The sequence below is a fragment of the Pinus tabuliformis genome, chromosome 2_1 (genome assembly GCF_031772625.1).
Source record: "Pinus tabuliformis cultivar Carrire ecotype Pingquan chromosome 2_1, CPIR1, whole genome shotgun sequence".
Taxonomy (NCBI): Eukaryota; Viridiplantae; Streptophyta; class Pinopsida; order Pinales; family Pinaceae; genus Pinus; species Pinus tabuliformis.
Window position 1 is genome coordinate 809376096 of NC_142299.1, and position 15344 is coordinate 809391439.

General features: G+C 37.9%; 1 protein-coding gene across 1 annotated transcript; it reads left to right on the top strand.

Annotated features, from left to right (window-relative positions):
* Window positions 1-286: 286 nt before the first annotated feature.
* Window positions 287-14924, top strand: TLP3 (tubby like protein 3). The gene is made up of 4 exons (XM_089403336.1): window positions 287-1117; window positions 11488-11575; window positions 13013-13142; window positions 13626-14924. The coding sequence occupies exons 1-4, from the start codon at window positions 767-769 to the stop codon at window positions 14290-14292; spliced, it is 1236 nt and encodes a 411-aa protein (XP_089259462.1). The 5' UTR covers window positions 287-766; the 3' UTR covers window positions 14293-14924.
* Window positions 14925-15344: the final 420 nt, after the last annotated feature.

Here is a 15344-nt window from a genome sequence, read left to right on the forward strand (position 1 = left end):
ATTGTGGTGCAACGGGAGCCAAAAACAATTGCGGAGTCACTCGATTTGAAGGAAAACGATGTAGATAAATATTGGGGAAGTCTGGGAGAAACTCCGTCCTATTTATAAAAAAAAGAAATAGACAAATATAGTGGAGCAGATATTTTGTTTTTAGTAAAAATCGATTAATTTAATTTCGCCCTGCCAAAGCCATAGACATTATTACGGAAAAGGCGCAACTGCTACTCACGCGCTTAATGCACCTCGCAACGAAACAAGTCCTTTCATTGACTTTTACGCCATATCTGGAGTTTGACAGGGACGGAGCTGTTGGGATAAAACCGGAGTTTAGCAAACCGGCGGTATTTACGTGTCCAGAGGTTTCGAGGAAGGGGCAGGGTTTGACAAACGAAGCGGGTTTAGATACCATTCCACGCAACTGCGAGCATTTGAAAGGGCCAATAACGAGAACTTTTCAACGCCAAAATGCATCGCAGACACTCCTGAGCGGTTGCACAGTATTTGGAGACGGTATGGTTGATTTTGGGATTTGGGTGATGGCTTTATAGCGCCAGGTTGTTCCAAAACAAGGTTCTTCGCAGACCTTACAAGGGTCCGTGACTTGCGACATTGAAAGCGCAGTTTTCCTTGCTGTTTTTTTGACATGCAGTACAGAGCCCAGAACTCTGTGAACTGATCTGTTTTGATTCTGGTTTGGAGGGGAATTTAGGTTTTTAGGGTTTGAATGCCTATTCTGGTGTTCTTAAAGAATTGATTGATATTAGAGATGTCTTTCAGAAGTATTCTCCAGGATGTGAGAGATGGTATCGGAAGTATTTCCAGGAGGAGTTTCGATGTGAAGTTTTCGTATAGTTTGAGATCTCGGTCGCAAAGTGCTGTGCATGACAGCCATTACAGGAGTCAGGTTTCGCTGCCGCAGAGCTGTTGGGCAAATATGCCGCCCGAGCTGCTCAGAGATGTTATTTCGAGAATCGAGGCAAGCGAGGGTGCTTGGCCTGCGCGGAAATACGTGGTTGCCTGTTCTGGGGTTTGCAGAAGTTGGAGGGCAATAACAAAGGAGATTGTCCAGACACCCCAACTCTCTGGGAAGCTAACTTTCCCAATTTCTCTTAGGCAGGTAAAGTTCCCGCATAACGAATTCCATTTTCAACAAATTTCGAGTTATAGTTTTTGTTTTGGTAAAGTTCCCGCATAACGAATTCCATTTTCAACAAATTTCGAGTTTTAGTTTTTGGTTTTTGGTTTTTTTGAGCATGGAAATCACTTGAAACTCAAACCTCGTTAAGGCAAGTGAAATAATTCCATGAACCTCGAGCTTCTGCCCACGGGCACCAATGCTATAAAACTTGGCGAGGCCAAAGAGTAAGAGTTTGATTCGAACTAGGAAAAATGACTAATTTCTCGGAGCAGAATAGCAAATCCCTTTTCTTGTTTGGTTTTATATAAACTTGTAGATCTCCACTAAGTTTTTCATTGGGCAGGCTAGTCAAACCTGCCGACACGTGAAAACTTACTGGGGGTTAGACTCTAGAGTGTCACCCACAGTTACTTGGGGTTCAGGGGGGTCGACTTGCGCTCCTCTGTTCGTCTTGTTTTCTGTTCTTACTCGACTTTTACTCAGGATTACGAGGTCCGTCGATCGAGCTGTCATAAGGATATGCACTTCATAGTTAGTTGACTGATATCCATTTTCTGTGCTGACCCGAGTTTGGCTCAGGATTACTAGGTGTCTCGATTGAGTTATGTAATAAGGATATGCACTTCATAGTTAGTTGACTGATATCCATTTTCTTTGCGGACCCGAGTTTGGCTCAGGATTACTAGGTGCCTCGATCGAGTTGTGTAATAAGGATATGCACTTCATAGTTAGTTGGCTGATAGCCATTATACACAGAGCTGCATCGGCTGTTAAAATATTAGTAATAGATTATAAGTTTTTTTTCTCACAGCACACGCAGATGAACGCAAGATATAATTTTCTTACAACAATCTACTTATTCCTTATTGCAGCCAGATTTTTGTTTACAAATATTGTTATAGAATTAGATAGCTGAGGTTTATCCTCTAGCTAAACACTAGTAGTCTTAAAATTGGTTTGCCCCCTACTAAATTTGTCGATACCTGTAAACTTGATCCTACCTCAACCTGAAATTCCTAAGCTATTTTTTCTCATAAGCATGCCAAGTGGGTTCCATATTTACAGAGTTACTCCCTTTTAGTCTAACACAGGAGTAGAAAGTTGAATTCAGTTGCTATGACTAAAGCAGGAGATGTTGCTTGCGACAATGAAGAATGATGTTGTTAGTTTCGAGTTTTTGAAAGGAGGCATCTGAGATTGATGATTTCTTTAGTAAAGTTATAGAAAATCTTAGAAATCTGTGGGTGCAATCAAAGACTCTTTCAAAAACTATTTGATGTTGGATGAGCACCTATTTAGTGGCAAGTGGCTATGTATTCCTGCGGGGTTTATGAGCAAAACATTGGTTCATGAGTTACATGGTGTAGGTCTTGGTGGGCGTTTTGGATGAAATAAGACATTGAGTTTGGTTGAAGAAAGGTTCTTTTGGCCACATATGTGTAGAGATGCAGCCAAGCATGTGTCTACTTGCCAGTTTTGTGAAAGTGCAAAAGTGGGTTCGTACAGTGCTGAATTGGGGTACATTTAATACTAGTCAAACCTTGGGAGGACATGTCTTGACTTTGTGTCGTTGGGATTGGTTTGAAGTTTGAACACATAAAGGTAATTACTATTTGTTTCGTCGATAGACTTTCAAAAATGGCTGATTTTATTCCATACAATAAAATTAATGATGCTGTTAAGACACCTGATCTAATTTTTTAAGGAAGTTGTACAGTTGCATGGAGTGCACAAAAAAATCATGAACTACATGGACACTTTTGATTAAGTCATTCTTCACGAACATTATAGCATAAACTGAACAACAAACTGCAGTACAGTTTTTCCTATCATTCAAACACCAATGGACAAACACAAGTGGTAAATAGGAGCTTAGGAAACTTGTAGCAAAGTTTTGTTGGAGAGTCTCTGACATAAAGGGATTTGGCCTTGCATCAAGCTTTTTTTTTTTACCTATAACTCCAGTGGGAATATATCTACAATTACTCTTCCAATTTGGCCGTGAATGAACCTGACAGGAGTTGTGGATTTAGTGGAGTTACCAGAGATGATGTACCAGAGAGCCAGAGATGATGTACCTAAGAAAGGAACGATTTCTGGAAGGTACCTACAACAAAGTAAAGCAGAAGAAGAAATTTGGACTGTATAAAATGTTGAAGAAGATAAGTGACAATGCATGCCATTGATATCCTAGAATGTGGCATATTTTTCTATGCCCTCCATGGTGGACATTAGGTACCCAGTACCCACTTCACCATACCAAGAAATTTAGCCATTAACTAGTCGTATTTTCTATCTGTGATTGGCTTCCAACAACACCACCATAGAATTTGTGTGCAACTAAATGTGGAAACATTGCATAAACATAAATCTTAGGAGAAATCCAACATCAGTTCGCAAATATGCACAATTTATGAAGGTTTATATCAATTTAACCATTCCATCAACATGATTCACACGAGCAATAACATTCAATGAACTAAATGGTAGAAAATCAAAATACTGAGAAACAACACTAGTAGATATAAATACTTGGTATTTTCTTAAAAGTGCTCCCCCACACTAGTTTCCAAGGAGTGATTCACCTCCCAAACATAGGCATATGCTGTAGATGCCACCCCTAAGTCAGACTATGAGACCACAGGGAGAAAGCAAGTTACTGGGTCACTCAATCCAACCTATAATGGTCCTAAGTTCTAACTCAACTAATAGTTGTGGGTTCAGACCTTGAGACAAGGCTCACACTCCCAGTAGGCAATCCTCAGGCCCCTCTAATGGGCCTTGAGACAATGAAATATAGTGGACCAGTTCTTCCAGCTCTTGTGGACAATTGTCTATCATGAGTTTTTTTCTCTTTGTCCTCCAATGCTAGGAGAGACATATGCAATGGTGGATGACCCACAAAGTAGCATTTCCTCCTCTCCTTCAGCCAACAGTTTGAGGGGGCATTGGGGCCTTTCCCTTCCTCCTTATACCCTTTATTGAGGCATCCCTTTAGGAAGTTTATTGTATTTTTTGGCTTTTGGTCCCTTAATAGTCCATGTCTATGTCATAGGGTTCAGCGAATTTGAACCTTGAGGTTCGAAATTCTGCGAACCCAAAAAAATTTTCAAATTCGTTCAGGTTTGGCTAACCTGATAGTCAAACCTTAAATTCGAACCTCAACGAATTCGAACCTGAAGGCGAACCTAAAGTCCAACCTGATGCTGAATTTCATAAATTTTTTTAATTTTTTGGGGTTCGAGGTTAGATGTCGGGTGGTTTTTGTCAGTTGTTTTAAGGTTTACGAGAAAAACCATGGGCTACACATGGTTTTCTCCTGTTCTGCTTCCTACCAATTATTTTCCCGCGACAACCATTGGTTTGGCTTTATTTACTATGGTTATCAATAGATTTTCACAAGCCAACTTCAGTCTAAGTGTACTCGCTCTATTGTGCTCAGTGTTTCCGTTGCGTGTTGTATTCTCTGCAATTTCCTGAATTCAATTTCTAGACGCTGCTTGTCCCCGCCGCCCGAAGCGTGAAGTTAATAGTGGCCGTGATTCGTGGTCCGTGGGTGCTCACTGCTACTCATATAGTTTTATTGATTGATTTTGATTTTTTTTTTTGATTTTTTGTTAATGTCATATATATATATATATATATATATTGAAAAATATGTATAGTCGAACTTAATGCCGAACCTCATACGAACCTCATCGGAAAATTCTTAGTCGAATTGAACTTAATTGTTTCCGAACTCGAATTCGAACCCAAACCGTGTGACATTATTTTCGAGCCATCCTTTCTTTCTACATATCAGAGTTTAGGTTTTGGATTGGATCTGCTTTTGGTTCTTATATAGGATAATAGGAGTGACCCTTGTGCTCCCTTAGTGTATTGGTACTATTGTACTTAGCAGTCCCATTGACCTGTTTGTGGTCACTTGTTGGACATTAATAAATCAATAAATTATCTTATCTTGATCTTATCTTATCTCATTATCGGGTATTCCAAGGATCTTAATCATTCTTCCTTCAGCCATGGACCTCTATTTCTAAGCCAATCACAACACCAGTTCAGGAATTTCCTTTTTTTGCTACATAGTCCCTAAGGAAATCCATCCTAACAAGTGCTGCAAATATGCTGATTACCCTCTTGGAAACTTGGTATGTTAGTATCTAGCTCAGACAGCAAGAAATCAACAGAGACATGTGTGTAACAGGGTTCTACCGTGCCCCAACTTCTCTGCTTACTCTACAACCATAGATTTCTCACCTAATTAATCAATCCCCATCTTCTACTTGCCATCAAATCATTTGTCTTGCAATAGGCTTGAATAAGCTCTCAGCCTCATGATTTTCAGGTGCACGTTATGGTCATTGAGACGGGTTCACTCTTGGGAGATAATTTAATTTTCATTCTAGGATGGGAGAAGGAGATTTCCATGAGAAAAGTACGGATCATATACCTTGGATTGCATGCGGTATATGTGCCCTTTTCAAAATGTGATGAATTTTCGTAAGGAACACAAGCATTTATTTCCCTGCAAGGGCAAACATTAAAAAATGTCCTATGAATCTTTTTGTTGGTGATGATGTGGTTCATCCTCTTTTTAAATTGCTTTCAACGTTGCCTAATTCTTGTTCTTGGATTCTTTACTATCCTTTATACACTTATTGATGTCCTTTTGGTTTTCAATTCTTGTCCATGTATTCTTTACCATCTGTTCTCTGTTGAATGATACCCCACAAGTTCTCCTCAGTGATGGTTTTATGTTTCTAGTTACTAACAGGGGCACTTAGATCTTCAAGCAGTGATGGAGATATATGATTCACACTTTGGGTGACATATTAGGGAGAGAGAAACCCATAATTGGCCTTTTGCTTATTGGAAGTCATCACTGCTACTATTGTTGGGTGGTCCTGCTGTTTATTTCTAAATGTTACTTCAGTGCTTTAGACCGTTGGCATCTCTATGGAGCACCTCTTCCCCTTTTTGGCAATCTCTTGATGCTTTTGGTCATTTCTTACCTACAGAGCAAGAATTGAATTTTGGGTGGTAAGAGAAGATATCTTTTGATGGTACATTTTAGGTTGCTTGGATTGTCCCCTGTGGATCTTGGCCTGAAGATGTCTTTCTACCTAGAGCATATCATGTAATCGAGGAATGTCCTTATTGCCCTACTTGAGTATAGATGATTATATTGGACATGTGGCCTTCAGATTCATCTTGGTAAGCTCTGGGTTTGTTCTTACTAGTTTTGGATAGAGTCTGACCATCACATGCTATGCCTTGAGAGGATTTATCAGTTGTGCCATTTACTGGAGGTTGAGTCAAAAGATCTCTCATATTTAGGTGTCTGGTCTGTTATGATATTTAAGGGTGTTTTATCGCTAATAGTAGGAATTGTTCCCTCGCTTCTTTCTTCAGATATTTGGATCAGAGACACTCAACCCTCTTTATATGGGAGGTGACTTTACATGGGAGACATATTCTTTGTGGCCCTCCCAACTCTGATCTTACCGGGTTGACAACATCATTCTTTCATGTTGTCACAGTTGTCATTTATAGCACGAGGTGCGAGGCCCCATACACATTTGTCACCAGATCAGTGAGACAGCACATCCCCTGTTGGGCTGCTAGGCAACACCATGAGGCCTTTGTGGAATACACTCTCTCATCATACTCAGGTTAGTTGACCTATTACTGTCTCTCATTCCTCAATCAGTAGAGTTTTCTCAGCAACCTCAAGTATTAGGAGAGTTTCATTTGATTTCTCTAAGTTTCCTCCCAAGATCATCTAATTAGGCCCTCTTAGCCTTGATTGGTCTCCTCCGGATTTGGCAATGTACCGGCACCATTTGTACAGTAGACATGGGGCCTGGAGTTTCCTCTCTCATGGTGGTATCTTTACCCTTTATTGGTCCTTATGTTGTTTCTTCTCCATCCTCCACTTCTGCCACCATCTCTACTTATATTGTGGCTATGGAGCAGGCCACTCTTATTTGTACTGATAGATATACCATATGGTCATATACTTTTGCATTTTACTTTAATGCTAAATGTAGCTTTTTCCTTTACTCCTTTGGCTTTTAGCTGCTCGGATTCAAGTTTTCACTCTCATTGCTTATCACTACTAATATGCTTTTGAGTTCCATAGACCCACTTCTTTGGTCATTCCTGGATGTTAATAAAATGATCTTATCTTATTTTATGTAATCAGGACTTGTCACTTATTTAACTTAGGTGGCCTTGTGTAATGACACAATGAATATCCAAAGGGCCTAGGATCATAACTTCACTAGATTACTTCACAAAATAATGAGCTCACATACAAAATAGCTCATTCCATTATGACAAAAAACATTTGTGTTTAGGCATACAACACATTAGTATTTATTCATCACGTAAAATGCGAAAGGCACAGTTTTATGACATTTTCAACCCTCGTTTCCTGTATGCCTTGTGCCTGGTAATTATGTGAAGGATATAGCTCGGAAAGTTGAAACATCTTATTGTACTCTAATTTTTATTTGTTTGCACCACACCATACTTGCAATTTTATAAACTGAGCAGGTTTGTATTGAGTTGAACAATAATAAAAGGCCCAACATCATTGATCTCATTCTATAATTGGTAGGTCTAATGAATTGTACATTTCTCTTCCCTAGTGCAATTTAATAACCTTCAAAAACAATTGCTCTCTGTAGACAACTGTACTATCCTCTGCTGTTGTGCACTTAATCACCTTCATAAACTAGGCCTTATGTTGGAAGATGCATAAAATAGGATGGTTTAGAGCATTTATACAAGACAATAGAACAACCTTCTATAAGAAGGGGCGGGCTGGTTTAATTCCTTGTTTTGTATGGAAGAGGTCAGCCAAGAGTGGTTTCCACCCCTGGGGAGACTTATGGTATAAGGAGATGAGAGAATGGTTGAACTAAATAGAAACCAGTGTTACATAAAGATTGCTAACATCAGACAAACAAGATTTCTAGAAAAAGATTGCTAACAGCAGACAAACAAGCTTTCTAGAACATTGCAAGGTCATTTCAGATTTGATTCTGTTCAAGATAAATTTGGATGCCCGGGGACCAATTTGGAAGGATTGGAAGTGGTGTTATGGCAAACCTTGTATGTATTATTATGAGCCTGACAGTTAAAGATAGACTTAAGCCGTCATGGTTGTTGTGTTTGTTGTTATGCAGAGCTTGTCACACCTGCTTTTTCAGGTAATGGGAGGCCTTTGAATATGCAATTCTTTTTGTCAGCCTGCTTCATTGGAAAGAAATCATCTTGGGAGATAGGTGCATCATGATTGACCAATGTGCAGAGGAATATGGAACATCCTTTTGACAGGAATTTGCTTTTTATGGAGAAAGAGATGTCAAGGTACATTCAATTGGGGGTGCTTATCCTTTTCATTAAGGCTAGACCTTAGAGCTAAGAGTATAATTGGCAGCTTGCATCTCAGCCAAAATTGGACTCTTTTGTAATGATGTAGATTCTCATAAAATTGGGACTATTGCAGTGAATATGGTAACTTTCTCTCTATTCAGGGAGGGTGGTTTTTATAGGTGCAGCTGGACTAGGGAGGGTGGTTTTTATAGGTGCAGCTGGACTCATTGATATGTATATTTGATGTCTTTTATTTTTGTGCAGTACTGTGATATATGATGCTTTGAAAAAAAGAGGAAAGTCAACCATATCCACTAATAAATGTTAAAGGGGAAAATAAAAATGTTTTCATGTACCTTGAATAACAAAGTTCGATATTATATTTTTATTAAAAAAATTCTCATATTAGTGAAATATGATTTTTCACTAACAAAAGTGCCAGCTGCTTTCTTGGACTTAAGCGTCAAGAAATTTGCTCAATGACTTTCTTCTTGCTAAGCATTTTTGTGTTTAGTTTAAGATTCTTTAGAGCTAATGTAAGATGGCAAATTCCACTTGGATAGCTTGAAACTTTTGCTATTGATTACGGTGCAGATGAATGCGGAGTTTCTTGCATGGCTTAATTTTCCATTGCTGTTAAGATTCAGTCTGGTACAAAATGATCTTATCATAGATCAATATCCTGTAGGAATATAGAGACGTCCATATAGGATTTAATCTATGTTGCACTGCCTTTGGGGACAGGGGGACGGCGGGGACAGGGGGACGAGTTTCTGGTATGGCTAGAGTGCACCCCCAAATTTTCGAAAGGGACGGCATGTTGGGGATGGCAATAATATATATATATATATATATATATATATATATATATATCTATATATATATATATATATATATATATATATATAATAAATATTATTATTATTATTATTTTAAATTCATCACGTGCATAAAGATAAAGAATAAATAATAAATAATAAATACATCATTGCAATAAAATTATAATTATTGAACTAGCTAAGAAATCTGAAATTCATGTTAATAATTACAAAACCAAATACATAATCTCAAATCTCAAATTCAAGTTGAAGTTTTTAGTTCAAGGATGCTGAGTCAAGAGCAGTGTTGAGTAAGTGAACTGTTCTCCTAGTGTGACACATGATAGTTGGAGAGTATCCATCTATATGACGGTCGAAATGGCTGAGCGCTAAAACACTAACTCTTGCTAGTTTGACCTTTCAATGACCTAATTTGTCTTGCCGTAAATGTCAAATCAAAAACCTGGGTTGAATTGCTAGAGCTAGTTGTCTTGCTTGTTATTTTTGTTCAAATTTAAAAGCAGATTCAGTTTTACTATTCTTGGTTGACATTCATGCGTGTAAACTAATTCACCTTACTATCCCAGTTGGCAAGCATGCAAATTTTGTCAAAATCATACCTTGGCTCAAATTCCTAATATTGCCAATCTCAACACCTAAATTGACCTCTATGTTGTTAGATTTGTCAAATAAAAGCCAAGTTTGACTGGTCAACCACACTAGATATTTTCCTAATCCTGTGAAAGCAAAAAGGGCCTTTCTTACAATCACTGCTACTAATATGGCCAAGTTAAACAAATTCAACTTCCTTGGCATAGTTAGCAAAGTTGCAAAGTGTGTTAGAGCCTTAAACATAGTGTGGTTTCTTTACATCAGTCTGAGATGTAAATTAGTCTTGAATCTTGGTTTATTATTCTTGGACAAAGGAAGTGTAAAGAACAGTTTTGGAAACATCGGTCTTACGAGGAAATGCGCTGAAGTGAGTCATTGTTGGCAGCCTTTACTTCACACAGGAGGTTACATTCAAAAATAAACATCCATACAACCTTCATTGTTTGAGGGAAAGCTATCCAAACAAGCAAAGTAAACCCAGTCAAAATTGGGTCAGACATACCGCTTTTTCCTTGGGGATAGCAGAACGGTACTCGAAAAGTCCGCAAAACTTGCCCGGCACGGATTGGGAACAGCTTGGAAGTCCCAAGTCCCCAATGAAGTCCCCAAAAAATTGGGGACGTTCCCAATCCCTGTATAAGTCCCCGGTACGCCAGAACGTCGGGTACGAGGGATTTTTTGGTGGGAACGGGCCCCCGTGCAACAGAGGATTTAATATTGCAACTGTTGAGCTCAATGACCGGATCACTTTTGTGAACATAGTTACCATCAAGTTCCGTTTATGATGATGATGAGACCTACTTTGGCTTATCAGACTCCAAAAATATTAATAACTAAATAAAAGTAAAACACAAACTAATTACTTTGTTTTATCATGTTGTCTCTGTGATAAAATTACTAGGAAATAAAATTCTGAGTTGTCTTCGATTTTTATGGGTTAATATGTTATGAAGATCATTTGTGTTATAAATATTTTGGAAATCAGATCTAATGCTTATGTACGGTGGGGACTCCAAGAAAAACTGTTGTTCATCCTCTACTTTATCGGCCCTACATACTCTTTTGTGCCATGATGTTTTAGGTATTGTCCACATGCTGTTTCACTATGAAGCTCATGCAAGTTTATTGTTATCTTTGTAATATTTATTTTCTTCATTGAGCTAGCAACAGTAGAATATTGTTTTGACCTTTTAACTTGGGGTTAATGATTTGTTTGCAATAAACTATCTTATTCTTATTCTCAGTTTCACTATAAATTTCATTAAGATTAAACACTTCATAAGCCCAATGGATGAAGTTGATCTGCATTAGATAATATGCTCCCATTGGTATTCTATCTGTTATGTGATACAAATGTCAAAAACAATGTGTTTGTTGTGCACTTGGTTGCTTACTGCTTCTTTCAGTGTTGCCATTTTAGGCAATAATTTAACAGTGAACATAACCTTCATGCTAATTGTGAGTTCTATTTTCAAAAATGAATTTATCCGGCTTTGTTCATTTCACTGAGAAAATCATGTTCCTGTTTGTTTGCAGCCTGGGCCAAGAGACTTCCTTATTCAGTGTTTCATTAAGCGGGACAGAGCCACATCTAGCTATCATTTATACTTGGGTTTGACTGCAAGTAAGTTCATGACATTCTGCTTTCAATTCATACGTTGTGTTGGTTTGTTTGGTCTTTCAAGTTTCAGTAAAGAGGCTTATCATGGGTATGCAACCTCCTATTCTGATGTTTGTGTTTTCACTTTTTGGAGGCTTTTGCTAGTGATATAAACAATATGGGAAAGTTCAGAGTTTTCCTAAGCTCAATTGTGTTGTTCTATGCCATCAAAAAATGGTTTTTTGTTTTGTTTTGTTTTCGGAGTTGAGATTTGGAAATTGAATGGCCTATTTGAGATTCTTCGTTGGCCATAAAATTAAAACAGGTTTTATGCAGACGTTTCTTTGGATCACTTTTGAGTGTTAAAGTAGGGAACTGAACATCAGATAACAATCTTTTTCCATCAAATCTCTTATGCTGTATAGACTAATGTCTGTTGTCGAAAATGTTGAGTGCAATGGGTGCCTACAGCAGTACATTTTTGTTTGCATTAAATGGATTTTTGGGGCAGCAAAATACTCTAGGCAATATGCAGACTGTAAGTGTATTTCTGCAAGGAACCAGTAGCTGTTGAGAATTTATTGATATTTAGTTATTCCCTTGTCTATCCTAGATCCAATTTTTGCATAAAAGTGAATGAAGTAATTCCTGGATTTATCAAATTTTAGCTCATAAAGATTTTCTGATTTTTGTATTTATTCATGTATTGTAACATATGTATCATATCAGTTCCAGTAGAATATTTCTATCTGCCATTGTATTTTATGTTCATCTGAGGGTTAGCATGTGTTGTACAGCATTGTATGGCTAAGTTATGGTTCATGTTAAGCATATTGCTAGGTGTTAGCATTCATTTTTCAAGTGATTAACGATGCAGATAATTGATTAGATGGGTTGAGATTTATTTTGCAGTTATAGTTAGTAGCTTAGTCTGCTTGTTTACTCTAAGTTACCGTTGTTACATGCATGGCTGCCCCTGTTACATGAATGGTCCCTGTGGATTGCCAAGCCATGGAGAGAACATGGGCACCTATTATGTGCAGAGTTACACTAAGACCTGAGTGTGACCAGCGCAAAGGCCAAAAGGAACATAAAATCTTTTGCGTCTCCCCATTTATATGGCCATGGTGGCTATGCTGAGTGATTCTTACTCCTGGTTAAAAGCTTTGGTGTTCCACTATATTCATTTCTCCTTGCATTGGTTCCATTTTGCCTGAATGATTCTCGATCTATCTTACCTGTCGAGGCTTATTGAATGTAGGAATATAATGTTAAATTTGTTGAACATCCCATGCTTGCCATGCTACTAATTTTTGTAAGAACAGACTATGTAACAAAAAATTCAAGGGAAATCATATAATAGAAATAGTACTTGCTTTATTTACTTTATCGACTATCTCGAAATTGGAGTTCAAAGCAAATGGAAGTACTGTAGATTTGACTTTCAAGTTGTCTTTGCAGCACTTTCTGAGAATGGAAAATTTCTTCTTGCTGCTCGGAAATCAAGGAGGCCCACATGCACAGATTATATTGTTTCCCTTAATGCTGAAGACATGTCAAGAGGAAGCAACAGATACATTGGAAAGCTGAGGTGAATTAATCTGTATTTTATTCTGATTCTGGAATAGGAAGCAGTTTTTGCATGCTTTTTCCTCTCCACTGGCATAACCAGTCAATGAATGTTTATATGAGGCACAGGTCTTGACAAAAACAATCAGGTCAATGAAATGAGATTCTTAGGGACATTTGATGTCACATCCCCCAAACAGTGTGTTGGACTAGTTTGTTTTGTCAACCGGTTTTTTCTATCATTACTTATATTGGTCATCTTTATGTTCAAACATTGTCAGCTTTTGCTATTTGGTTGGTTGATTAAGTCTGTATATATTGATTAATTGGGAATGAAGAGGAAGTGCTGCGTCTATAGTTGTCCTCTAGTCCCCTCCTGATGTACATTGTATTTTCTATATATATAGACAGTTTTCTTTACGAAAAACAAAGATGTGTACAAATCTTTCAAACTATTTGGAATGTGGGAAAGTTCTCAATGTATCGTCATTTTCTATTGTTGCAGATCAAATTTTCTAGGGACAAAGTTCACAATTTATGATAGCCAGCCGCCTTGCACTGGTGCAATAGCATCAACAAGTCGTGCAGGTCGACGGGTGGGCTCAAAGCAAGTTTCGCCTAGGGTCCCAGCAGGGAGCTATGTTGTTGCCCACATTGCATATGAATTGAATGTTTTGGGAACAAGGGGCCCAAGACGCATGCAATGTCTGATGGATGCTGTACCGGCTTCAGCCATGGAAGCAGGAGGGAGTGCTCCTACTCCAACCGAATGCCCATTGAGTAGTTTAGATTCGTTGGCAACCCTCCCCCATTTTGGCTTAAAATCAGAGGTTATTGAGACCAGCTTTTTCTCTGGACCCATCATCAATAGCAACTGGAAGGAGGGTCCATTGCTCTTGAAAAATAAAGCTCCAAGGTGGCATGAACAGCTACAATGCTGGTGTTTGAATTTCAAAGGGCGTGTGACAGTTCCTTCTGTTAAAAATTTTCAACTTGTTGCAGCTACTGAGCCCACTCAACCTGCGGCTCAAAGTGACCATGACAAGGTTATACTCCAATTTGGAAAAGTTGGAAAGGACACGTTTACCATGGATTATCGTTATCCACTCTCAGCTTTTCAGGCGTTTGCCATATGTCTTAGTAGTTTTGATACAAAGCTGGCCTGTGAATAGTGAGGGTCCAAAGCCATGGGCATTCATTCCAACTCCAGCAAGTGCTAAATCGTAAATCACTTGCTGCTGCTACTCCGCTTGGTAATAGCTTGTGGACTGTATTTTTTATACACGTTCACTTAGCTTTTCTCATTTCCTTGTGTTCACAATGCCCCAGTGGTTGCAAGGTTTGTCGCTGTTAAATAATGTTTTCAGTAGAGGGTGCGCAACAATTAGTTGCAGGCAATTTATTAGAAATGATGTGTAAGGGTGCTGTTAGTCCAATTGATCTCAAGCTATTTGTTGTATATTACTTGGATGTACATAAAGTTTTCAGGGAGGCACGTGAGATTCTAATGCAGCAGAGGCAAGTTTCATTTGTCATACTGATGTTTGGATGATCATTGGAATTGCATTCACAAGTTAGAGATTCAGAGAACACTAATGTACGAAGAACTGTTTAGGCTAAGTTATTGTTTTAATTGGCTTTAGTGATAATCAGTTGTGAAAGCACATCTGCAGCTTTGAGACGGTTTCACAACTAATTATCAATCGAACGCATGAATGGAAAAGACGAGACAATGGAGTGTGTAATTCTGTATGGGAGTTTCCCATTCCTCTGCGATTTATTGATTTGATATTGTATTTGCTCATCAAGCCGTGTGATCTGTTAATTCTTCTATGGAAATGGGTGTAAATTTTAGTGACTATCATGAGCTTATTGCTTCGAACGTTTTCACCCAAAAAAAATCCACTAACGCAAAATGAAAGCTGACCTAAAATTATTGTATGGTTCTTTAATTAATTATAATTTTGTTAGAAACATTTGCCAAACTGTTTATATTTAATTAAGAAGATATTTATACCCAACTAAGAAGACAAATATTTATTTGATTAATTAATTTAATTTTATTATTATTATTATTCGCTATGATTATTAATTTTCCATTTGGACTTGTGAATAATATTGAATTTTATACCTATGGTTTCATATATATATATATAATATTATTATTTTCAAATATTATTGAATATAACCATATATATTATATATAATTTCCAAATATTATTGA

What these genes read in the sequence shown, in the direction of transcription:
- TLP3 (XM_089403336.1), top strand. Translation starts at nt 767, where the DNA reads ATGTCTTTCAGAAGTATTCTCCAGGATGTGAGAGATGGTATCGGAAGT. An exon ending in ATACTTGGGTTTGACTGCAA is followed by an intron (nt 11,576 to 13,012) that starts GTAAGTTCATGA and finishes TTGTCTTTGCAG; the next exon opens with CACTTTCTGAGAATGGAAAA. An exon ending in AGATACATTGGAAAGCTGAG is followed by an intron (nt 13,143 to 13,625) that starts GTGAATTAATCT and finishes CTATTGTTGCAG; the next exon opens with ATCAAATTTTCTAGGGACAA.